This window comes from Rhinolophus sinicus, linkage group LG05 (genome assembly GCF_036562045.2).
Source record: "Rhinolophus sinicus isolate RSC01 linkage group LG05, ASM3656204v1, whole genome shotgun sequence".
Taxonomy (NCBI): domain Eukaryota; kingdom Metazoa; phylum Chordata; class Mammalia; order Chiroptera; family Rhinolophidae; genus Rhinolophus; species Rhinolophus sinicus.
Window position 1 is genome coordinate 49857430 of NC_133755.1, and position 26195 is coordinate 49883624.

The 26195-nt window shown below is 34.6% G+C and overlaps 1 protein-coding gene across 1 annotated transcript in view; it reads left to right on the forward strand.

Annotated features, from left to right (window-relative positions):
• Positions 1-824: 824 nt before the first annotated feature.
• The window catches only part of GMCL1 (germ cell-less 1, spermatogenesis associated), a 37749-nt gene continuing 12378 nt past the window's right edge, over positions 825-26195 (forward strand). Inside the window, exons 1-10 of the mRNA XM_019718526.2 lie at positions 825-1327; positions 6749-6872; positions 8967-9063; positions 10152-10249; positions 12396-12508; positions 13130-13195; positions 15153-15237; positions 17362-17452; positions 21374-21511; positions 25112-25181. Of these exons, the coding sequence (XP_019574085.1) occupies positions 1074-1327; positions 6749-6872; positions 8967-9063; positions 10152-10249; positions 12396-12508; positions 13130-13195; positions 15153-15237; positions 17362-17452; positions 21374-21511; positions 25112-25181 (1136 nt within the window). The 5' untranslated portion in view covers positions 825-1073. The remainder of the gene's footprint in view (positions 1328-6748; positions 6873-8966; positions 9064-10151; positions 10250-12395; positions 12509-13129; positions 13196-15152; positions 15238-17361; positions 17453-21373; positions 21512-25111; positions 25182-26195) is intronic.

The window sequence follows — 26195 nt, forward strand, 5'->3', positions numbered from 1 at the left end:
TCTATTTAAAAGAATGAAAGCAAGTATAATAAATTGTTTATTAAAATTTATCATAGTTGTGGTGGGTCCATATCATATTACTCTGAGTAATTCATTGTAAATATTTCACTTAAAATATTGCATTAGACATAATTTCATTATAAATATTTTATTTAAAAAGTAGCGGGAGGGGGTCAGGGAGTGAAAGCTGGCTGTCCAGACTCCATAGCAAGGGCTGCATACTCTAGGCAGACACCTTTAGTATTTGCTCAGATACTTGGGTAAGTTTTGTTCGGGCCTCCAGAAGCACTTTAAGCCCTGACAATCCCTGGTACAGACCCTATTCAGACGTCTCACTGTCGCTGGGTGGAAAGGAGTACAGGGAACGTTTGCCATAATCCGTCTAGGAGAGCGGAGACTTGATGTTTAAGAAATCCAAAGATTTAGCAAAGCTCCACCTTCTAGTTCTTCCCTCGGAAAGCCAAGCCCCATTTCTGCAGTGCGTGACCCCCGCACGTCGTGCCTCTTTCAAGGAAGAGCTCAAATAGCACTCTATCTTCTGGCCCCTAGCACAGCATAGGGCACGGTGGACATCTGGAACTCAGAAAAACCTTTGCAAAAACAATGAATGAGCTGTAATTCCCAGTCTAGTTAACACAAAGGGGAGTGCGAAGTAACGTTAAAAGTTAGGTGGGCCCCCAAATTTAGGCTAGAACGAGAGCCAGCAAGACCCGGCGAGGCTGGCCCCGTGTCGGCCGGTTCTGCGCAGGCTCCACCCGCCACGCACACCCACCTTTCCCCGCCCCTTCCGGAGGCTCGTCGCGCGCATGCTCGCTGCGGTCCGCGCTTTGTTGCGAAAGCGGAGGGGGTTAAGGTCTTGCGGTCCTTACGCGCCGCGCGGATAGACGCGGCGGGCGGGGCGGAGGATGGAGGCGGTAGTGTCCGCTGCGACGGTTGGGGCTGCGCGTGAGAAGGTGGCAGTGTAGGCACCCGGGCTGGGTGGAGACCCGAGGCAGCAGCCGGGTCATGGCGGGAGACCGGGTCCGCTGGGCTCCCTGAGGTGCGCTCCCTGAAATCCCAGGGAGCTGTGGCCCATGGGCTTGTTGAGCAGCCGAGTGCTGCGCCACCAGGGGCGAGCCCAGCAGGAGCCCGGTTCTGGGGTGGGGGGCTCGGCCCGGAGGCTGGAGACTGGCGGCGAAGCAGCCGGCCACGGCTTCTATTATTGCCCGGGCAGCCGCAAACGCAAGCGGAGCAGCGGGGCCCTCTGCTACTGTCACCCCGACTCCGAGACAGACGAGGATGAAGAGGAAGGGGACGAGCAGCAGCGCCTCCTCAACACCCCGCGAAGGTACGTGGTGGGATGCGCCCGCACCTGTTGGGCGGCTTCTGCGGCCCGGCCAGGGGAAGAGCCAGGCGCCCGGTGTGCTTGGGAGCCCCGGCGCTCTCAGCCTCTCCGGAACAGACGTGTCCTTGGCAGGGTAAATGGGGGAGCCGGCCTGATGCAGGGCGGATGGGGAGCGTCTTGGGAGACGCCTGATGCCCTGGATTATAAACCACAGACGCTGCCTGGGTGATGTTATAGACCCAAGATGAAACTGAGAAACGCCAAGCCTAGACTTGCGCCTAATTAAACCTTAGACACGACCGGCTGGTTGGTCTTCCCGTAATACACCTTTGTCCTCGCTGAGTGGGTGACACTAAGTTGTTTTGCATCTGGTTGCCTGAAATAGTACAGACACGCAAATTTAGTCTGTGAGATGGGCACTCCTGTGGTCGTCCACTCAGTGGACGGGGAAATGATTACACACAGTTCTCCTTAACTGTAAAGGTAAAGTTTGTCAATAGTGTACGTGTATGTTCTTTCCTAGAAGCAGTCTTGCAGAGTCTCTAGTGCTTGAGCATTGACCGTGGATATGTGTAAGGCTGTGCTGCAGCTTGCTTAACTTTTTTTCGAAGATTTGAAAACCAGGATATTTACTTGTGAACTAGAATGCAGTTTATAAGTAGAATGTGTTTTCACATAATCTGGTTGCTCTGTTTGTTTTTAAAGGTCATCAGTGGGATCACATGTAACTTTTTAAATGAAATTTTTTTTAATTCCAAAATTTTTGCGACACAAACCTTTGTATTGTAAAATAAAAGCATTGTAGATAACTTATGTTAATAGTTCGATTTATAAACTCTTTCATACAGTTTTATGTAAGAAGGCTTGTATTTATTCACAAAAATGGATCCACATTGTCAAATTGTTCAGTTACCTTTTTGAAGAGTCAACGTAGTGTAGTTCCAACAGCTCAGATTCTGAGTTCTAGTCTGTATTCTGCACGTAATAGCCTTATTTCCTCATAAGTAAAATGGAGACACTAATACTTGCCTAATATTTGTAGGGTTTGACAAATATTAGAATGCATACAATGCACAGTGCCTGGTACAGAAGTACTCGATAAATATTATGTCTCCGTGATGAACTGACTCCCCTTATCGTTACAAAATGCCTCTCTTTATCCCTGGTGATATAATCCCTACCATTTTCTTTTGATAAGTGTTTAAAAGGTGTATCTTTTTCCATCCTTTCCCTTTTTACCTGTGTCTTTATATTTAAAGTAGGTATCTTGTTGATAGCATAAATTGGGTCTTTTTTTTTTTACGTCCAATAGGATGATCTCTGCATTTTAATTACTTTTTAGGCCACTTATATTTAATGACATTATTGAAATATATGTGCTAGGGCCTATTTAAAAGAAAGAAATCACACAGTAATTTGAACAGGGAAAATTTAATATAACCATTTTTAGCAAGTAACCAGAAATAACTACTGAAGGTAAACCACTAAGGTAAAGAGATCTCTAAAAAATACAGGAATAGAAAATATAGGGAGCGGTTACTACTAGGGCTGAGACAGAATTCCCAAGGAAGGAACATATTTAGAATAGGGTCACCTTTTCCAAGCTGAGATTCAGAAGTTGGATGAGATATGGCTGTTGCCCATCAGATGGAGGAGAAATTTGCTTAGATGTGGTAGGCTGAGGCTGGCAAGCAGGAAACTGCTTGCTAGCATGCCGACAAAACTTGCTTGGAGCCTGTCTGGCTTACAAAGCTGAAAATATTTACTGTCTAGATCTTTACAGAAAAAGTTTGCCAACCCCTGGACTACATGAGTGGACTGGAGTGGAAAGTCTTTAAAGCAAACCTTTATTAGAAAATGCACATTGGAATTTAGTATATCAATGGAAGATGCTTGGCTTATTTAGCCCAGTGTGGATGAAGGGAGCAAGCAAATACTAAGACCTAGAATTTTGGCACTGATGTGCTTCCTGAGGTGGTCTGGTGTGCTAGCCCACTTCAGCCAGCTACTCCATGAAAAGCTTTGGCTTCCAGGCCTACCTTCCACCTCATACCTTTTGTCAACTGCATGTTTTATTATATGTTAACAAGACTGTTCAAACTCAGCTGTTCTGCAACCAGATCTTGAGTGTTTTATCCGTAGATTGTCTCTAAAACGTGAAATCTAGCAAACAGTATCTGTTACAATAACTGTAAAAAGTGTTCACTGCAGAATCAAGTCGTGTGCTAGGACTACGGTATAAATCACACTTAATAGGCCCAATGTCACAACTCTGTTTTTCTCTTGGAGAAATTTTCTAACATTCTGTCAAGTGCATTAAGTCAGCCCTGTTCCCAGGCCCTGTTATCTTATTGAGATAATGCCTTTTTTTATTGCTTTTTTATTTTCCTAGAGTTTCTGACTGCCTCCCCCCACACCCTCTTTGTTGACAAAAGAATAATTTTCCTTCATCATATCTTCAGGGTTTTTTTATTTTTCCAAACACACCTGTATGGACTCCACTTCTAAACCCAAGGCCTCCCTCCTGGGTCCCTCCACCCTTCTTTTCCAATCTGGATCCATTGCTCTCTAGGTCTGAACTTATCCTGGGACTCACTGTTTTTTGTAGCCTATATCTTTTTCTTTCTCACTCATTTTAGGGAACCACATGCTCAAGTATTTTCTTAAGAAAGGGTACAAAAGGAGGTAATCTGTGCTTATCTAAATGTAAATTTAGTCTCTCACTTTATTCATTCTTTGACTGGGTATGGAAATTTAATTTAAAATAACTTTTCATATCTTTGATGATATTACTGAATTGTCTTCTAGCCCACAGTGTTGATGAGAAATACGATCCTGGTCTAATTCTCTTTTCTTTTTAGGTGACCTTTTTTTTTCCTCTCTCTCTCTTTGATATTTTGGGATTTAACTAGAATGTGCTAAGTGTGGGTCTTTTAATGGTCTTGGTACTTGGTGTATACTTACAATCTAGAGACTACTTTGGTTGGAAGAAACTTTGTTCCATTATTCTCTTCCATAATTTCCTTTATTCTCTTTCTTGGACCCCTCTTAACTGAATTTTGGATTTCTTGGGCTGTACTTCTTTCTCTTTTCTTTTTTCCTTTCTAAGTCTTTTTTGGTTTATGTTTGAGAAATTTCCTTAACTTTGTCATTCAGCCTCTCTTTTGGCTTTTTAATTTCAGTAACCATTTACTGAATGTCTAAGAACTCTTTTTTTTTCTTGTTCTGAGTAATCCTTTATTAGCGTCCTGCTATTTTATAAATGTAATATTCTCAGATCTCTAGATGTTTTAATTAAGAGTGTTTTTGTTTGTTTTTAAGTTCTCTTTTCCCTGAATTATGTTTCCTCGGGCCAGTTTCTTTTAATCATCTTTAATATTGCTAATTTTCCTCAGGTTTGGTGGTCCTTGGTTGTCTGTTTACATTTAAGAATGAGCAACTGAGGTGTGTGTTTGTGCGTGGGGGGGTGTGGAGGTGTGTGGTGTGTTTTCTTTTGAGTACTTAGATCCATTTCTATTAAACCTCTCCTTTGAGTAAGAAGACTGACTACTAAGTTAGATATGAGTGGGGCATGCTTTGTTTTAGAGCAGAGATTCCCGAACTTTTTTTGTTTACAATACCCTTAGTGCCTCAGTAATTTTTTTGGTGGTGCCTCTGGTTCTAAAGAAATACCTCATAGTTAGGTCCAAACAACTTGATAGTAGTGGATTGCAGGGTATCTGAAAGATGTTGCTGTGTTTCCTTCAAATTTAAAATATTCCACATGCTTACCTGAGTTTGCTGTGGTGCTCCAGGTGCTTTGGCACAGTTTGGGGACCATGATTTAGGGTGAATAGGTTGGGAGCTACTAGGCATTTCCCATAAGCTAGAATGAGGATTGCGTCGTCTGGGCACCAACACCAACACTATAAAGTTTTAGGTCTTCTTGATAGATTTGTTCCGTTTCTTTCTAGAAAAACCTTGGAATCTTTGTGCCTGAGTTATTTATACTCTGTTCATAGAGAGTGGAGAAGGCCATTAAGGGAAGAAGTTTCCCCATTTTCTGCCTCACTTCCAACTTTTCCCTTTTGTTTCCCCTGAGACATCATCCTCCCCACACACACACATGCACACGCGCACGCACGCGGGCTCTGAAAGGCAGATGGGCTTCAGCCTTCATCCTAGACCTTCGTGATATTTTTAGGACTGTGGGTTTCAGTGCTCTTTCCATTCCAATTTATTTTCTAACTTCCAGATCCATAGACTTCTCTCATCGGGTGATAAGCTCACCCTCACCTTTTTACTATTGTGGGCTTATTCCTTTCTGTACTTTTATTCTTTTAATGTAAGTTGGGCAGAGTGCTATCAGGAACCGGAAACTGCATTGTCTCATTTATTTCTCACAGTAGCCCAATGAAGTGGATGCTACTGTATCTTTATATCTGGGGTAACTGAGCTGTGGGTGAAACTGGGACTCAAATCTAAGTCTCTCCACCACCAAAGCATGTGCTAATTTTACTGACTGTTGGAAAGAGATGTTAAATACACTGGTTCAAGATACCATCCGAAACAATTACTTCATTTTTAAAAAGATTAAATTTTTTTAACTACTAGGAAAGCTGTCAAGATTGGCCAGAAATCAGCCTCTACCTAAGGCTTCTCTTATTTACTGGACCATCTCAAGCAATGATTATCAAACTTAAAAAAAAAAAAAAAAATTATTCGTGTAAATGAAATCTTACACAGAAATCCAAGATGTTTACAGATAAAATATGTGATGTTGCCCTGGTTGAACTTTGGTTGGGATGCCCAGCATTCACTTTTTGCCTGTCCCTTGTGGCCACTGAGACACTTTTCCATTGAGCATAGTTTTGAAAACCTTTGGTCTAAGGCTGCAAATCAGTTGTCCAATGGGGGGAAGGACGGGGGCATTTTAACTAGATTTTAGAATACTTTGGTACCGAAATAAGATGAAATGTAAATTATTTTTAAATGGATGGATGAAATTTTTGCTCATGTTCTCCATTTTGTAGTTGTGTAGCGGTATTATTGCAATTGTATTGAGATCCTCCATAGTGCTGATTTCTAAATAAAGAAATAAGTAAAAATTACTCTGACTTATTTATTGAATGGGTAATTCACTTAGTTCCAAAATCAAAAATTGCAAAAAGATGTACAGTGAAAGGTCTCCCTCTCATGCTACCCCATCTACCCACTATTACCTTTCTTGGGAATAGAGTATCCCAGGGATAACCACTATTGTTAGTTTCTTATGTACTCTTTCATACATGAGCAGATTTAAATATATAATAAATATCCCTCTGTCCTTTTACACAAGTTGGCTCTATTTAATAAAGTTAAACAAAAGGAGTATTTTGAGTTATATGTAAAATGAGTAAAACATTAAGTTTTCCACATATATAACATTTGCATTTCTTTTAACAGGAAAAAATTAAAGAGTACATCCAAATATATTTATCAAACATTATTTTTGAATGGTGAAAATAGTGACATTAAAATTTGTGCTCTAGGAGAAGAATGGAGCTTACACAAAATATATTTATGTCAAGTAAGTATTTTATTTTTCTATTTGAGTAACCAAGGTAGTCATTTAAAAAAACTCAAACTATTTTTTTAAATTAAATTTAATGGGGTGACGTTGGTTAATAATATTATATGAGTTTTAAATGTACAGTATTATAATATATCATTTGTGTATTGCATTATGCACTCATCACCCAGTTTAGTCTCCCATCACCATATAATTGACCCCCTTTATACCCTCTTCTACCTCCCCCCATCCCCTTTCCCCTCTGGTAACCACCAGTTAGTCTGTGTCATTGAGTAAAAAAAACTCAAACTCTTTTAAGTCATGTTCTTATTGCATTTCACAGTAATCTTTTGCGTGAACAGTGGGTAAGTCCTGTCTTGATTTAAAAAAGCCTTGTTTTCTTAGAAATATGGCTAACCTTGTTAGTGAAAATTTGTTTGGTCTAGAAAACAGATTTTGAATTTGTCATACCAGCTTAGCAATACCTTTTTATTTTATAATAATAATCACTATTTCATTAAGGTGCTTATTTTAGTGCCTTCTGTTGACAAAAGGGAAAAAAGTTACAGAGAAAAACGTTTAAATTGCTGAATTTGTTTATTTTGCATGTGATTTTTTTAATCGGGTAAATTCAGCTGAAATGTTGCTTTGTAGTTAAGATTAAATGTGAATGGAAAGTTCTTGACACTTACTCTTCCTTCTCTGCTGGAAAATGCAGTTAAATTGAAGATAACACCAAAAAAGTATATAGCCTAAGTCATTTAGCTTATACACCTTTTTGATTTGTGTTCTGAAAATATTAATTATCATTAGACAGATTCAAAACTTTCAAAATAAAAGAAAATGTTGCTCTAATGGCTCAAATATTTTATTCACTTATTTTTTCATCAAATTTGTCTATTCTTTCTTCAAATCATTGTTCTAGGCACTGGGAATATAACGTGAACAATTCAGTTCTTATCCTGTGGAGCTTATATTTTCCTTCTCTTTTTCATTGTTTGACAATAATTATCAGTAAAACAGTATAGTTTAAGATTTTTCAGTAGAAATATTTGAAAGGAGTTTTTTTCTAATGTTTTCATTGTAATGTTTTTTATTAATTTTTTGAACAGTTTTGCTTCACCTTAATGTGTATAGATAGCCTGGAGACTATATCAGAATATTGGTGTCAACTTGAGGATATGGTCCACTGTACTTTCTTTTGAATCTCAAAGCAGTTTTGTGAACTTAAGGGTGAGAATGCCTCTGGCTAAGGCTTTTCCTCTCAAGAGAAATAGATTGATTGTAGCTCAAGCCACATGCTAATATAGAAGCTCCTGAGGACAAAAGCAATGTGTTTTATTTATGCTATTCTTTATTTTATGCTATTTATGCTATATTTACAGTGCCTTATATATGCTAAGTACTCAGTAAAATTTTTAAAATAAATTAGCTTGTCCTTGATCCATTCCAAAATCTAATAAGAAAGGTGCTATCTAGAAAGTAACTAAAGACTTCATCCATTCTTCTACCTTTCCAAGAATTCAGGTCCATTCTGGAATTTTCTGATTAGATAAAACTAAATTTTGGATTTTCCCTAATTTCTTGGTGATCATCCTGTTAATGTCAGCTCGGGGCTGGTCTGGACCCTTTACAGCCAGTGAGGTGCAGAAAGGATTTAACAGTTTGAGAGCTTTTAGTCTATTCTTTTCCTCAGTACATTTTTATATATTCAACCTTGTGTGTTGTCATATGTTTATGAGATACTTAAATTTATAAGTTTGAAAGTTATAATATTCAGAAGGAAAACATATACATGTAATCTACTCAAAAATTCTTTTAGCTAAGTAAAAACTTAATGAGGTTCAAATAGTAGTATAGCAATTCAGATAGTGATATGAGAATTTGGTTTAGTTTTCATTAAATTAGTACTAAACTGAAAATATTTTGATACACCTAAAAGTGTCCTTATCTCAATTTCTTTTCTCCTATAGACATTGGCAATTCTTTTTCTTCTGAAATAATAGAATGGATTAGTTTCCATAAGACAGTTGGCTTAAATTTAGAAATGGGGAAATAATTTGGAAGACAGAAAGTACTGGATAATTGTTGATTTTTTTCTTTTTTTTTAAGTCTGGCTACTTTTCTAGTATGTTCAGTGGTTCTTGGAAAGAATCCAGCATGAATATTATTGAACTGGAGATTCCTGACCAGAATATTGATGTAGAAGGTAACCACCACCATAATTATTACCACTATGCAAAATCATAAAAACACAACCTTTTTATTCTTTTGGTAGAAAGTAAATATTTTCTTCTAATCTTGTAAGCTAGAAAAAGCTCCATTTAATACCCCAAGGCAACAACATTATATTGATTTACTCCATAGTTTATCAGTTCTGTTCTGCCTATCCCTAATCTTTTTAATCACGTGGGCCAAATCAATCTGTTTACTTATGTTTATAAATAATATCTGCCTGGGATATGGAGGGTGTAGGGTGAAGGAAGGAAAAGTGTGACCATTTATTTTAATTACATAAAAAAGCTGGTAAATAATATTTATTATTCCCTATATATGAAGACCTTTTCTGGGAACAATAGGGTACAAATCTTATAATCAGTATTGATTTAGAGCTGTTCTTAGATGAGGAAGCTGAGGCCTAGAAGATTTAAGGGGCTTATTTTAGGTCTCAGAGCAGTTTAGTGAACCTAGGTCAGACTGTAGTTCTCCTAATTGATATTCCAGTGCTCCTTTTGCTCCCTCTTTGATAGCCCAAGTGGAAGTACCCGGTACTCAACCACATAGGCAAAGAGAAAAGTTAAGAACATTAATAAAGCAAATCACGTGGGACATAGATGAGAGGAGCAATGGAGAGAAGGATGAGCAGGCGTAGCTAGCTGTGGTGGCTGGGTGGGAGTGGGGCATGGACGGGACCATGAGCTATTCCACACTTCCCAGTGGGGAAGCACTGAAAGCACCAGGGCTGAGGTTATCATTGTGTCTGTGTGCTGCACTTAATGATTGGTCTCCTCAGGGTTTCTTTATAAAACTGTTTCCGACCGCTAAGGTCAAGATTAGATGTAGAAGAATCCAACTCGATTTGGTAAAATAAATGGAAATTTATAGCATTACTATTAAATTAGCATCATCAGTCAGTAACCATTACTAGCATTTTAATTAGTGATACTTCTCTTATCCTTTTAAGTACATATTAGATTTAGACATATGTCCTAGTGTGTGCAGACAGTTGTTGTTATTTTTATAATAATCTTATACATAGATAGTTATTTCATTCTACATGTGTACTTTTGCTTTCAGCCCTGCAGGTTGCATTTGGGTCACTGTATCGAGATGATGTCTTAATAAAGCCTAGTCGAGTTATTGCCATTTTGGCGGCAGCGTGTATGCTACAGTTGGTAAGTATGCACATTATTCAAACAAAGGATCACAGTTGTATCTTTGTTTGAAGTATCTATTCCAAAAACAAAAATTTTTACAATTTTTATAATAAAAATGAAATGTATAAATATGCCATTTGTGATGTCACTTAAAATGCTTAACCCAAAGCAATTTATTATGACTGAAAGGGTCATGATGTCTATGTAAGATGAATGCAAGCTATTTCTGTGTAGATATATAAGAATGATTGTAATGTAGACAAAATTTACTTGTCTAAGTCCATTTACAAATTTCTATTCATTAATGACTTATCTTGACTGTTATAAAACAGATAGCTTATAATTACTAATTTATTTAGCTCATGGGTTTGAAAAAATCCAGTGCTTGCTATGTAAACTTTTTCTTAATTATGAAATAATTGTGTATAAACTACATAAATGTATGTAATCTATTGGTAGAATGACAGATTTGTTCATTCATCAGAATTGTATTGAGCAATGTGCCAAACTAGGTATAAAGATCCAAAGGTAAATTCAGATATAGTCCCCACCTTCAAGAAGTTCACAGTATGATGAGTGTGAAGTCGGGGAAGGAGGGTTGATATGCAGACCCAAGTAAAGGAAGAGCTGTCCAATATTATAGTATGATAATAAATATCCTGTAGGATTTAGTGGATGCACAAAGCAGTTAGTTCAACCTGGTGGTGTCAAAGAAGGAAGTTGTGTTTGAGGTTTTGTCTTGAAAACTGAAAATATATTTCTTTTGCAAAGTAAGAAGAAAGGGAAGGGAAGAGCATTTCAGACAATAAACTAAGACCTAGAGATATGAAAATGGAGGATTAGAGAGTCTGAGTGGAACATGGCTCCAGCATAGAATATAAGAAGGTTTGGAGAGAGAGAGGCAGAGGCCAGATCATGAAAGTCCTCTCTGTACATTTTAAGAAGTTTAGACTTTATATGTAAGTACTTTTGGAAGATTTTAATCAGTGGAAAGGCAAAGTTATGTTTCAGAAAGAATGCTTCAGGAACAATGTGAAGAATGGATTGAAGGAAAGAAGAGTATAAATCCTATTGCAATAATCCCAGTGAGGGCCTAAATTAAGGTTCTACAGTAAGGTCAGCTAAATAAGCTATTGCACTAAGAATGGAGAGGAAACTCTTGAATACCAGAGAGGTTAAGCAGGGATAATCCAGCTTTACCTGGTGACAGATGAGATATTAATAGGAAAGGGGAGGAGTCTGGAATGACTTCCAGGTAAGTTTAAAATCCTAATGGAGTCAATGTTTTATTTTGATCTTTAGAAAAACTTAAGTTCCCTTTTATGTGGCATTTGTATACTGTTTTATTTGAAGCATTAGTTAATAGTTTATGTTAAATATACTTGGATGAAGTCATTTTATTTTTAAAATGTTTTGGTCCTTTCAGTATTTATTTCTACTAAGTATACTTTATTTTCTAACTTTAGTTCTGTTTTGGTTTTGTTCTAAATCCACTTCCTTCATTATCTTTATGACTTGCCTATTTAACTTAATAATATACTTGCATGAATATATTTCAGAAATTTGAGTAAAAAGTGGCAGTATTCTTTCCATATATTGAATAATGTTAGTTCATTTGAGATCTTCTGTATAAACCTTTTAGATTAAATTTCAGTGTAAATGTAAAACAATAATATATTTGATTTAGGTGCATCTCTTAGCTGTTGATAGGTATTTTAAACTTTAATAAACACTTTCTGATGATTAATAGTTTACTTGCCTAGCCCATCAATCACATAGTCAGCTACCAGTAATTGACTATGTAAAGAGGTCTTAATTCTAAAGGAACTGGCAAAACAGACAGAATAATGTTTAAATTTGCAAAGGTCTCAGGGAGGGGAAGAATAGAAAAAAAAGAGAATAGCAATATTCATCTCTACCTTTTACTGCTTTTACCCCCTCTCTTCCATTTTCAACTCCAAGTATTTAGTTGAATACTTGCTCAATTTTTCCAGTATTTTTCCTGGACTTATAAAAAACTTAGGCTTGCTACACTTAATGAGCTTTCTTTCTTTTCTTTCTTTTTCTTTTTTTTTTTTCACTTTTTAATATATAAAAGCACATATTCAGACCTAATTTTTCCCCACATGAAATGGGCCTTTCCAGTGCTTATTTATATTTACAGGATGGTTTAATACAGCAGTGTGGTGAAACAATGAAGGAAACAATTAATGTGAAAACTGTATGTGGCTATTACACATCAGCAGGGACCTATGGATTAGATTCTGTAAAGAAAAAGTGAGTTACCCTTTTTGTTTTTTCTTCCATCCCACTTTTGGGAATTTGGCTGCTTTGGTTTCTGAAGAGAATGTATAGCTATAAGAAAGAAAGAAAAAAGGATAAGTGAATGGAATTTAGTTATTTAAAAGTCCTCTTTTACATTTGGACTAATTAGTAAATTCCTCAAAAGTGTTGTCTTTGTACGTGATCACGGGCGGGTTATACATGCTTAGAAAAACTATGGTCACTCCTTCCAGTAGATTTTTCTATCAGATTCTTTCAATTAGTAAGCATAATAGATGTCATATCAGCAACTATTGACAATGTTTTTAACAATTGAGAATTGCAGTACCCATTTTCAAATAATAAAGACAGTCATGGAAATCTGTAAACCCCTTCATAAACCATTCAACACAAACTTGAAATGAGGTTTTCTCAATTAGAAATGCTCTTATTAATATAAAGGGAATATTCCCATAATGACTGCTGACAAAAGTAATACTAAATTTTAAATTGTTAAATTAAAAAAATTGAGCTTGTCCTAGCAAGACTAATGTTCTGTTTTTATTTTAACTGTAAGTCCTACTTAATAAATGATAAATATATGGTGTATAATGTAATTCCATGTTTTAATTTCAGGTGCCTTGAATGGCTTCTGAACAATTTGATGACCCACCAGAATGTTGAACTTTTTAAAGAACTCAGGTATTTGAATTTTAAATAACTTTCTAATTAATCATTCTAAAATACTGTTTTTCATTTATCAGAGTATGCAAGATATATTTGTGTAAAACAAAAATATATTGCTTATGAAAAAGTGAATAATTTAATGCAACATATCTTGACTGCATCCATGAACTGAAGAAATGCTACTCAAATTTCTTTGTTGTAAATGATATATATTATGTCAACTGTTTTAACCAATTTTAATAGAAAAATTCAGTGCTGCTATAAAATTTTAGGAAAGTCTCAAGTGCTACCTCACTTTTGTTGGGCTCTTAGAGAATCTAAAAGTTTCATTTAAAAACGATCTTTACCATTGAGAAGTTTGAGGAAATAGTTGTAAACTTTTTTTTTTAATGGATGGAATTTTTATTTTTTTTTAATTTTATTTATTTCAAGTGTGTTTTTCCATGACCCATCAGCTCCAAGTCAAGTAGTTGTTTCAGTCTAGTTGTGGAGGTCGCAGCTCACAGTGGCCCATGTTGGGATCGAACCGGCAACCTTGTTGTTAAGAGCACCACGCTCTAACTGAGCTAACTGGCCGTCCCAATGTTGTAAACTTTTTGATAAGCCTAATGAAATTAAATTCACAATTAGGTTGGTCTTTTGAATTAAGTCTGCTTATTATTCCTTCCTTCCTTCTGTAAATCCTTCCAGAATGTCCACTATGTGTAAAGGTCCTCTGATAGGGGCCATGAAGGATTCAGAGATGATTATGTCATGGTCTCTGCCCTCAAGGAGCTTATTTGTAGTAATGGGGGAGTCTGAGAAATTCAGGGTGGCAATGATCTTTTAGAGGCCAGTAGGCTTTACAGTCATTTTCAGACTTGCATTTCCTTGACAGTGGTGCTTCTGAGACAAGGGTACAAATGTCCCTAGTAGTAGGTGACATTCCAATGGAAATGTACAAAGCCAAAGAGTTTATGTTGCATAGCTTCCTGGGATGTCAGGTTTTACTGATTGGGGTTTGGGGGATTGGGTGGCATGGGAACTGAGAGAGTTAAACACATTTACGTTTAAATACATTATGGAATAGAGAAATTTCAAATTTTTTTGACCTTTCAAGATAACATACAAGAATTAATAGAAATGTTATTTTTATGGCTGGACCACCTCCTGGATTCCTGGGTCCTTTCCTTTTCTCTGCCCTTAAGAGGTTCTTTGGTAGGAAAGTTTGAGAGGCATTATTCTACCAAAAAATCATTACTTAGTGATGTCATAGCATAAACAAAGCTCTGCAGTATATTTGGTTTCAAAATCATTAGAAACACTTTAATGTTTTTCTTTTATAATTTCTCATTTAGCTTTTTCAAAAGGAAGATAGATCATACTGGTCATCTTTAAAATGCAAATGCTCTACTGGCTTTTTTTGACTTAAAGGAAAGACAGAAAAAGAGGGACGGGGAGGAAAACAACTCTTGGTACATTTTTACTCCAAATTTAACCTAACACATATTTCTTGATCTTACTCTCTTTAATAATAATAAAAACATGTTTTATGACTAAGCAATTCTCTTAAGCCTAGAGTTTAAAGGTTACTTTGAAGATACAGCTATTTCAATGAATTTTGACAAGTTTTTTTGTTTTTTTTTTAAAACATTGAATGAGGAGGAAGGAAAAGGGAAGGCTGCCATTTTATCAGAGAATACTAAAAGTTATCTTATTTTGGGACCTTGCTTTAACTTGATTAATTAGCAGGCCGAAGCTCTTCGTTTTCCTATCAGTACAAAAAAAGACCTTTCATAACAGACTATCTGAATGATCCGTGTATTCAAATAAGTTGTTTTCTGTCTAAGATTCTTTGTCTTGGGTAAAAAGACTGAGGTAATTTTTAATTCCACATTTCTTTGGATAAGAAAGATACAGTTTTCAGTTCCACCAGGCTCTTTTAGCCTGTGCATGAAGATAAACTCACTACCTCTGTTTTATTTTTTTCTAGTATAAATGTTATGAAACAGCTCATTGGTTCATCTAACTTATTTGTGATGCAAGTGGAGATGGATGTATACACAGCTCTTAAAAAGGTATTGACATAATATGATGTGTGTCAGGATATCACCTCAGTATTGATTATAATAGTGAAAAACTGGAAAGAGCTAGTGTCCAGTGATAAGGGAGTAATGATAAATATAAGAAAAGTAAAACGAAATATGTCAAAATGTTAAGTAGTCTTTACATTTAGTCATTTGGTATCATGAGTGATTTTAATATTGTTCTTTAATATTGTTCTTTCCTAGGAATACATTTCTGTTTTTTCCCAGATTTTTTTTCAACAACAAACATGTTATTGTTATGTTATTTACATAATCAGAAATGTTAAATGTTTTATAGTTGACTCTTGAACAACTCAGGGGTTAGAGGCACAGAAACCACCCCCTCAGTCAAAAATTTGACTCCGTAAAAACGTAACTCCTAGTAACTACTAATAGCCTACTGTTGACCAGACACCTTAGTGATAACATGCAGTCATTAACACGCATGCTGTATGTTACATGAATTCTGTATTCTTACAGTAAAGTAAGCTAGAGAAAAAATGTGAAGAAAATCATAAGGAAGAAAAAATAACATTTACAGTACTTATTGAAAGAAGTCCATGTATAAGTAGAACTGCACAGTTCAAACCCATGTCGTTCAAAGGTCAGTAATATATGGTTTTCAGAAATGTTTTCAGGGTGAAAAGGGAGAAGGGATTAAGAAATACAAATTGGTAGTTACAAAATAGTCATGGGGATGTAAAGTATAGCATAGGGAATATAGTCAGTAATATTGTAGTAACTGTGTATAGTGCCAAGTGGGTACTAGATTAATCGAGGGAGGGGGATCACTTTATTAATTATATCAATGTAACCACTACGCTATACACCTGAAACTAATTAATATAAAATAATATTGAATGTCAACAGTAATTGAAAAATAAATAAATGTTTTTCAAAGTTGAACTTTAGTTGAATTCATGGCTATCTGAGGAAATTTTCACACGTACTTTTTCTAGAAAACGTTGAAATTCTTCTTTTAAAGACTTTATTTGCACTTCAGGCATATGTTTTATGTCATCCTTTTGAAAGGTTTCAACATTTTAAATGTAATTTTAACAACTCTCTGAAGAGACAAAATGACTACTACTCTTTTTTTGTTGTTTTTAACTTTTTAATAGTAATTATTAGTCTATAGATACTAAGACTTAACATTCTTACAGTTACTAAGTGGCAGACTTGGGCACAACCCAGGTATTATCAGTCTTACTCTCTTGCTTTTCCCACTGCATAATTTTGCCTTTAACTTTTTGTACCCAGCGTGGAGTCTGCATTTAACACAGTAGTGAAACCTGGGAATGAGACACCTTCTAGTGTATCATTGTAGTTGTTTGTTTTTATGGTAAGATGAGATTCTTGTACTATTTTTCTTCAAGGAAGTTTAGTAACTGTGTTATCTGATCATTAAAGGAGTAGTAGGCAGCTCATTACTAGCTCTGAGCCACTGGTAGCATTCATTGTTTCCTATTGTTGGCACTGCTTTTGTACCAGCAATGATAAATGCTTAGTGTGTGCCAAGCACTATTCAAAGTACGTTACACATATTGTTTTACTCCTACCATATGAGGTAGACATTATCATGCTCCTTAAACAAAGGACGAAATTAAGGCCAAGAGAAATCAGGTAATTTGCCTAGCTATTAAGTAGCAGGGTCAGGATTTAAAAGTCCATGCTCTTCACTTCTCTGCATACTGGCTCAACAGCAATAAGACAGTAAGAAACTCCTTTTTCCCTTGTTTAATTTCTTCCTTTTATAATCTCACATAGTACATAGTGAAATCAAGTTCATCGGTGAGTAGAATAAATTAGTGTAAAATTGCTAATGTATACATATTAAACTTTTACCTTTTAATAGTGTAACTACAGTGTGTTTGAGACCATAAATACTTTCAAGGATTAGTTTATTCTTTATCACATGCTCACCTAGTTTTTATCATTGGACAATTAATGCCATGATAAATGACATGCTTAAATTAAATCTACTTCTTTCAATTGCTTGTAATGAAAATTAAGTTATTTAGGTATTATGTTTTAAGGTGACAGCAGTTTGAAAAAGTAAAATCGTAGAAAGATATAATCTTGTAATTTTTTTTTCTTATTTACTTTTTAACCTAGTGGATGTTCCTTCAACTTGTGCCTTCTTGGAATGGATCTTTAAAACAGCTTTTGACTGAAACAGATGTCTGGTTTTCTAAGAAAAGAAAAGGTATGCCTGAAAATTTTATTGAGAACTTGTTCATTTGTTTTTTTAATTGAAATTTATTAAAATCAGGCCCTGACTTATTTATAGACCTAGAGAATTTTAGAGCTGGAGAGTACCTTAGTAATTATCTAATTCAGCCCATTTACACTGAGAAAATTGAGGCTAGATAAGAAAAATGCCTTGCTTAGTAATTACTGAATTATTATTCCTTGAGCGAACACCATATTTTTATCCCCCAAATTACTATTTTTCCCTTTTTATCTGACAGAGCTTAGTGATAGCATTCGTCTTTTGTTAGACAACACTGAATTTTCCCCCAACAAATTAAATCCTGTGTTTCAGGTAGCAGTTCTTAACATGGGGGCTTGGGGGAGCTATAAACAGGCTTTGGGGTGTCACTAACCCCTAAAAGTGTATGCAAAATTTTGTGTCTGTGTGTGTTGCATTTGGGGGTATTGGGAGGGAGCTTCTATAGCTTTCATGAGATTCCCAGGAAAGTCTGATCTAAAATTGGTTAAGATCAACTGCCATAGATCTTTCTTATCTAGACAAAGGTGGAGCATGCAATATATTTATGTTTTTACTTTGCTAAAACAGATACAGAAAAAAATTTTAATGGCCCTCAAGTGCAAGGAAGTAGATAAATTACAATCCTTAGTTCATGATTTTCCTAATTTACTGTCATTTTTGGTCCATGCTTGGCTACCTTTTGTTTATTTTTAATAATACATTGAACCTCCAGAAATTAATCTTCAAGTACTAGATCATTAATAACTTCAGTCTACTCGTGTGCTTCTTTCCTTTTGTGTCCTTCTTTCTCCAACCACTGTCTTGAATTTTGCATTTATTATTTCCTTGTTTTAAAAAAAATAATGTTACTGCATTGTGCATGTATGTCTTGACATACCCCTTAACATAAGGGGCGTGCTGCTAAACTGGATCTCTGAAAAAATAATCCCTGGTTTGTAGCATTTTTTTAAATTTCCATTTTACAAATTCTCCCAACATGGCTGATTTCAAACTACCAACATGACATCACTGAATGCAGAGTTGAGAAGAAAGCATACTGTCAACTCCTGTGAACCAGTTCTAGCCAGCTTCAGCACACCCCTGGACAGCGTATCATTTTGTTTTAATTGTTATCGAAGTATTTCATATTGTGGTCTTGATTTTCATTTCCTTAAGATAAAAATGATTGAACAGCTCTTTATGTTTATTGGCCATATAATTCCTCTTCTGTGAAATGTCTGTTCAGATCATTTTCCTATTTTAAAATTGTATTTGTCTTTTCTTAGTGATTTGTAGGCATTCTTTATATATTCTTGAGAACCAATCCTTTGTCATAAATATGTGTGGCACTTATCTTCAGTTTGTAGGTTATCTCTTTTTACTTTCTTAAAGGTGTCTTTTTTTTTTTTTAAGGGGAACAGGACTTTATTGGGGAACAGTGTGTACTAAGTTGTTGTCCTTTCAGTCTTAGTTGTGGAGGGTGCAGCTCAGCTCCAGGTCCAGTTGCTGTTGCTAGTTGTAGGGGGCACAGCCCACCCTCCCTTGCGGGACTTGAGGAATCAAACTGGCAACCTTGTGGTTGAGAGCCCACTGGCCCATATGGGAATCGAACCATCAGCCTTCGGAGTTAGGAGCGTGGAGCTCTAACCGCCTGAGTCACCGGGCCGGCCCCTTAAAGGTGTCTTTTAATGAATAGAAGTTTTAAATTTAGAGCTCTTTGTGTCTTGTTTAAATAAATTTTGTAGAATTATTTTATGTAATGAGATTTCTTAGCTTAGAGCCAGATAAATTATTTTTCTATCAAGTTCATGAATCAAAAACATGTAAAGGACCATATCAATAAAATCTAACTTGATTTACTAAAGGAACAAAATACTAAACTTATGCCTTAAATCATGCTTTAGTGTTACATTATGGTAATTAAAGAGGGGTCAGAAAAATTAGGGATCAGAGAAGAAAATTTAAACAAGCAGAAGGAGAGATATAAAATCTGAAAGAGATAAAGGTAGGTGGAGAAGCTAAAAAGACAAAGGGACTCAACAGAAACAGTAGATGTTAGGTAAACGTTGACATTAACTTATGCTTATTTGAGCTCCAGAGTGATGTGTACCACAGGAAATCTATCAAGAGAGAAATGATTCTGTAGCCTAGGTGGCAGAAACGAGAAGAAGCTGTTGGTCCACTTCTGGTTTTCTCACTGTAGGCTCTCGTCCCCGGCCTTATTAGTGTAAAAGTATACAGTTTAAGATAACTTTTCAGGGAGCCATTTATTGCATAAAGCAAAATATATGTCTAATGCTCTTATTTTGAGGTCATTTCCCATAGCTTAAAAATTATAAAGATGATGAATACTCGAGAAATAGGACAGAAAAATCACTTGTGGTCCCCTCATCCATTATAGTTTGGTTTATTTCTCTTAGGTTTTCTTAATTATTAGACTTTTCAGATATATATTGGTGAGGACTACAAGAAAAAATAGAAATTTAGAAATTTTTTTGCAATCATATGTATAGATTGCTATTGAATTTGGCCAATGCAATTAGTATGGCCACATTTTGGTCAGCTAGAATCTTTAAAATGCATTTTTTAAAATTCCATGAATCCTTACAAAAGTAAATGAGTCAATCTCTTCTATGCCCTTGAAGAAAAGGCTTCATGGGATAATTTCCAGATTTCTATGAGGCAATCTAGAATTAGATTTTTATAACTTGAGTTCATGTGATGGAGTACCTAAGATAAGCACCTAAGCACCTATGATAAGAACATAATGGTATTCTTAGTACACCCCCATGAAATTGGCACATTTAATTCAACATATGAAGTAGAACTAATGTTATCACTAAAAAAAACCAAAAACGATAAGACATGTAAATCCACAGTTCCATGCCTGTTATATAACTAAACAAAGTTAACTATTAATTTTTCAAATGAGTTTACTACTTTCTTGCTTTGTTTGCCTGTAGGCAGGTGCCAAAGGAATACAAAAAATGTTTGGGATAAAAATTTGAAAATTGTGAGAATTCTTTTCATTAACTTGACTGTCTTTTTGCAATTTTCAAGAAAAAATTTATTTCAGTGGGCAACACCTCCTTTCTGGTTCACAGCAAACGTGTGTTCCATAGCATAGTTTGAGACATGATAGTCTTCCGTCGCAATGCTCAGCTTTTTTTTCCCTGTCCTTAATTGCAACAGGGTTCAGTAGTAGGTCTCCTATGGGTAGATCTTGTTTAATAGAAAACAGACTAGGGCTTATGCCTGAGGCCCTGTTTGACAGCAGTAACTCTAGACCTTTCCCTCCCACTCACAAAAGCACACTGGAATGCAACTGGGAGTAAGTATCTATTTCTAGAAATAACCTTAAATTCTCTCTAAAAGAAAAAATTTATATACTTCTTAAACTTGAATTATTTTAATAATAAATACTACCTATGTGTTGCAAATCCATGGCTACAATGTCTTTAAAGTATTTTAATAGAGAATTAATGAATTGGCAAGTGTTCATCACATGTAACTAAAGCATAAGTTAGAAGAATCCCAAGAGACATTCTATATCTTGCAAAGACCCTTGAGTGAGGCATTTGGGCTCTCAAGTTCCACTGGAGTATTCGTTCATTGCCTTGGAGAGGGGATTCTGGAGAGACACCATAATCCTAACTATCCTTCTCAAGCATTCCTTTCCCACCTTGCTGCACTGTAAGCTCCAAAGTTAATTTCCTGCGGCTTTTTTCTAAATCTCCCCAAGTTTTTATCCACACAACTAAGGTTTATAAAATCCTTGAAAACTTTGAAACTAGCTTATTTGTATTCTAATAGGGGTGTGTGTGTATGTGTGTATCCCTGCCCATAAAAACATTTAAGAATAAATTAATAGATTTGAAAAGAATGACTATTTAATTTAAACTATTTTTTTTATAGATTTTGAAGGTGTGACCTTCCTTGAAACTGAGCAAGGAAAACCATTTGTGTCAGTATTCAGACATTTAAGGTTACAGTATATTATCAGTGATTTGGCCTCTGCAAGAATTATTGAACAAGATTCTCTAGTACCTTCAGGTAAGAGAACATGATGAGATTATGATTTTAAGTAATATCTTTCTGATTATAATAGAATATGTATCATAGAAAAGATTAATAAATAGAAATTATCCTTAATCCCAAGAAGGTATACATTTCTATACCAAAGATATTAGGTTGGTGCAAAAGTAATTGCAGTTTAAAAGGTCAAAAATAATTACAAAAACCGCAATTACTTTTGCACCAACCTAATAAGTCATACTGTATAGGTAATTTTCTGTGTTCACATTATATATTTTGGGCATTTGCCCATATCATTAAATATTGTCTATAATATTTAAATAGCTATACAGTTTTCTGTAATATGGGTGTTCTTTAATTTTATTAACCAGTACACTATTTTGGACCAGACTTTTAAAAATGACTTTTATAGAATTATTTAAAGGTTATAGCGGCTTTTTCAATTAATACTCCTTAAATTTACTTTTCTTTTTTTCTTACTCTTAAACCTCATGTCAAAGCAAATGTAATATCTTCGCTAGGCATAATTTTAAATTTTTTTAAACAATTACTGATTTAATTTTTCTAAGTTAAATTTCTAGTGCTTGTATAAGATGCAGTTTAGTACTATATATACTTACAAGAAATATAAAATAGAATTTCTGTTTGAAGATTTATTTGTAAATTTGTAAACAGTAATTAGAGTTATCGATTTATCTGAAAAGTTGTAATTATTTTGATACCCCAATTTTTAATATAGCTGTGTGTTTATAAGTTTAAATTGTTCTTGTAATCTGTGTACTTAATTTGAAAGGTATTGAATTGAAAGCAAACCTAGAGTTAACACTTCTGGTATATTTGAAAGTAATGCATTTTTATAAAATCACTTTAGCAGGTTTATAGGCACTATTTTTCTGTTAATATTGTATAAATCATTTTTATAGTATTAATTTTAGACAGCCAAGATGAGAGGATATGTATTATATTTGCATGGTTGTGAGTTTGTTTTTTAAAGACACAATTTCTCTGAGGATTATATTCTCTATAATACAGCAGTTCTACAGTAGTTTTAGTATGTGTTATACACCAGGCCCTAGCAATGGTGTAATATTAGATGCCAAGGCCAGTTACATTCTAATTATACTTTTTAAGACTCTTTAGAAATGAATTTTCAAAGAGGTTAAAAAAAAGTGTCTTCTAAAGTACTTAGGTATGTCTGTGATTCAAGTGGATAAGCTTTTGTATTTTTCCAATGAGAGATGGATACAAGTATTTTTAGTCTGAAATATTTTATTCAGTATAAAATTGAAAAGAATTTTGATCCTATAGCTGACCAGATTTCAGCTATTTTTTTTTTTTCTAACTTAAAATTTCAGAGAGGGGTGTTTTTTTATGTTAGTATGTCCCATGTTACACATATAAATGGATAAATAGGTTTTCCTATATATCCAAGTAAAAGTTATAGTTTCAAAAGCAGAATATAAATTAAAATTATTTCCCATGCTGTTTGGGAGGGTGGCAAAAAGTGGCCACATAACTCATGCTCAAGATAGATTGGTGTGTGCTCTCAATAGCAGTGTAGCCTAGATTTGAAATAAATTAAAATAATTTTGGTTACTTAGCTAAAGTACAATGATCATTTTTTAGAAATAGTGCCAGTCATATATATAAACATTATTCAAAGTTATGCATTCTGTGGAGTTTTAGTACATCAATTTTGACGTCAGAAATTTTAGAAATATGTTTAATTCCAAGTTAAATCAGGACTTTGTATAGAAACATTCCATTTTAGGATTCAATTGTGTTAAGCACAGTTGCACTCCATTATGTCAAGGAATTAGAGTTCTCTTAGGTCAGCTCATTAAATCGACTTTATTCCATACTCAGTTATACTTCCCTCCCCCTTGATAACCTCTGACCTGTCTTGTCCCATTCCTCCCACACCTTTCTGTATGTGCTCAGGAACCAGGGTCAGCAAACTCTCATAACTTCATTTCTTCCTTCCATTTATTTAGCTCTTCTAGAAGATACTATTTTCTCTCTATATAGAGAGCTTTCCATCAGTTAAAACACCCTGCCCAGTATAGGAGTAGGATCTCCCCCCACCCCACCCTGCCCCCACCCCCCATGTATTAGCTGTCAGCATCAACATTACTTTTGAACTAGTGTTCTGTTGACTTATTTTTGGGCTGCTGCTACTGAACTACCAGTGACCAGAAAGATTTCTAGTACAACTTTTTACTCTTTTAGATTAAGGCAGGAAAGGAGGGACAAAAATATGTACCCACGTTTTTAACTGGTTAAAATACTTTTGGTTTTAAAGGAGATTATTCAGTTTTGGAACTTAAATTTTAAATCATTTTCATGGGATATTATCGTAGATGATATTTGAGAATATATATGTGTAAACTTTCATTCCAATTTTATAAATGAATCGTGAAAAGCGATATTCTGTCTAGCTCAGTGAATTTCAAACTGCAAGCGTAACCATTAGTGAATTGAGAAATAGTTTTAATGGGAATGGATCCGCTTTTTAAAAAAAATAAAATATAATAGAACAGAATTTAAAAATCTGAATGCTTTGCAAATAAGAGACAATGTGTAGTATGTCAGCTGAGTCACATAAACTGCTACTAGTCTTTACCTACTGAAGACAAATATATTTGGCAGTTATTCCTTACAATAGCAAGAATATTATTTTGGGGGAAAGACAGTCAAGATGTATTTATAGGTTTTGAGGAAAGATACCAACAAGTCGGTGCAAGTCATCTGTATACCTTTATTAAATAGAGACTTATAAAGTGAAAACCAGATTTTAATTACAATAGGGTTTCCCCCTTCCTTTAGGTAAAGATTGATCACTTAAAAAATGGAAAAACTATCCTTTTGGTTGGGAATCAGAGCAGAAAAATAAATACAGCGCTAAGCCGATTCTGCTTATATTTTTAATATATATGTTTTTATCTAAAATAATTAAAATTTCAGCTTACACAGACTTGTTTTGTGGAAAAATTATGCTTATTATTAAAGGAAAATATGTATAATTATAATTTTTATTCCATTTAGAATAATTTAAATTAAAATCTTTTCTCTTTAATAATAGTCATCTTAATCCAGGATGCCAAAATTATTTGAGTGTGCATAATTCATCTGACAATTTAGAGATGGTTTATTTCCCATTAATTAGCTATTTTTATATAATTTAATAAAGGAATAATCTATTAGTTTTCTGTTAAAGCTTTTGTAAAAACTGAAATATTTAGGTATGTTTCTCACAAATGAAAATTAATATGAATTATGAAAGGGAAACTATTAGTGCTTTAATATGAATTATGAAAGGGAAACTATTAGTGCAAGGATATACTTTTAACTAAAGATTTAAATTCTAATTTAAATGTATATAATCTAAGTAGAATCTATCTTAAGGCAAAGCAAGATGATATTTACCATTTTGAAAATCATTAAGCCATATTGTTACAGTATATTTGTAAAATATAAACTACCGGCTTTATTGCTATTTTAAACTTGAATTTAGAATTAGTAACAATTTTATCATCATCTTAAAAATTTGAAATCCTTTATATTCTTCCGTGTTTCTTATGATTATTCTTATTATATTTATTTATTTTTACATTTTAGAATGGCTGTTTTCCGTGTATAAACAGCAGTGGCTTGCTATGCTCCGGGCAGAACAAGACAGTGAGATGGGGTAAGTACGTTACATCATATTGTTCATTAGGAAAAAAAGAAACCTTTGGTATGAATTTTTTAAATGCATTCATTGTATTGAAAAATCAAAAGCTGTTAAAGTAGAAAAGATCGTGTGATCAGCCTTAATTTTTATATTTCTATAACATTATCAATCTTGTAAGTATTTATTTTTCTCATCAGTTAGTATAATGGCATGTTTTAATTGTCATTTGCTATATTAGTGAAATTGAGTAATGCATATTGTTTGACCTAGTGTTACGATTTTCTTTTAATGTATTAAAATATTACTTGGAATAATGCTTTCGTAAAGTATGATTTTCATTTTATGTATAAGTAAAACTAATTTTCTTACTTGTGGTAGTAGTGTCAAATTCTGATTAATAGGTTTTTTTGAAGACTTTTGAGTCTAAAATGAATTAACAGCATCTGGTTACAGATGCCGTCCCCAAAAGCATATGAAGCCCTGTAAAATATTTATGTACTTCCTTCATTTTAAGGGAAAGAAAATGATCTGTTCTTTCTTGTAGAAATACTTCCACATTTATTATTTTATCTTTATGCTAGCTCCTTGGTATGGGCAGCATTTAGGGATAATCCATCTGAGATATAGAAGAGACCTTAAGAAGTTTAATTTTATTGCCCCTGATCTCTTTTAACAATTTTTATATACCAAAGAACTCCCTAAAAAACTGCCTAGTTGTGTTTATTCCAGTGATTGTAGGAAAGTGCTGAAAACTCATGATAATGACTATGAGATTATCCAGGGTTCTTAGTTTCACTTTATTTATAATGTAAATCCCATCTTTTTCTAAATACATTCACAGCATACTTACTATGTAGAAATATAGTAAGATGGTTGAAACAGAAATAATCAAAAACTTAAAAATGAAAGTTAATGGAATTCATATTTGAAGCATTTTGTAATGTATAATGCATTTTATTAGTCATCCTACTTCTTGTGTATATTCGGTTTTTAAATGTTGGACGTTCTTCATTTTTTAATTCTCATCTG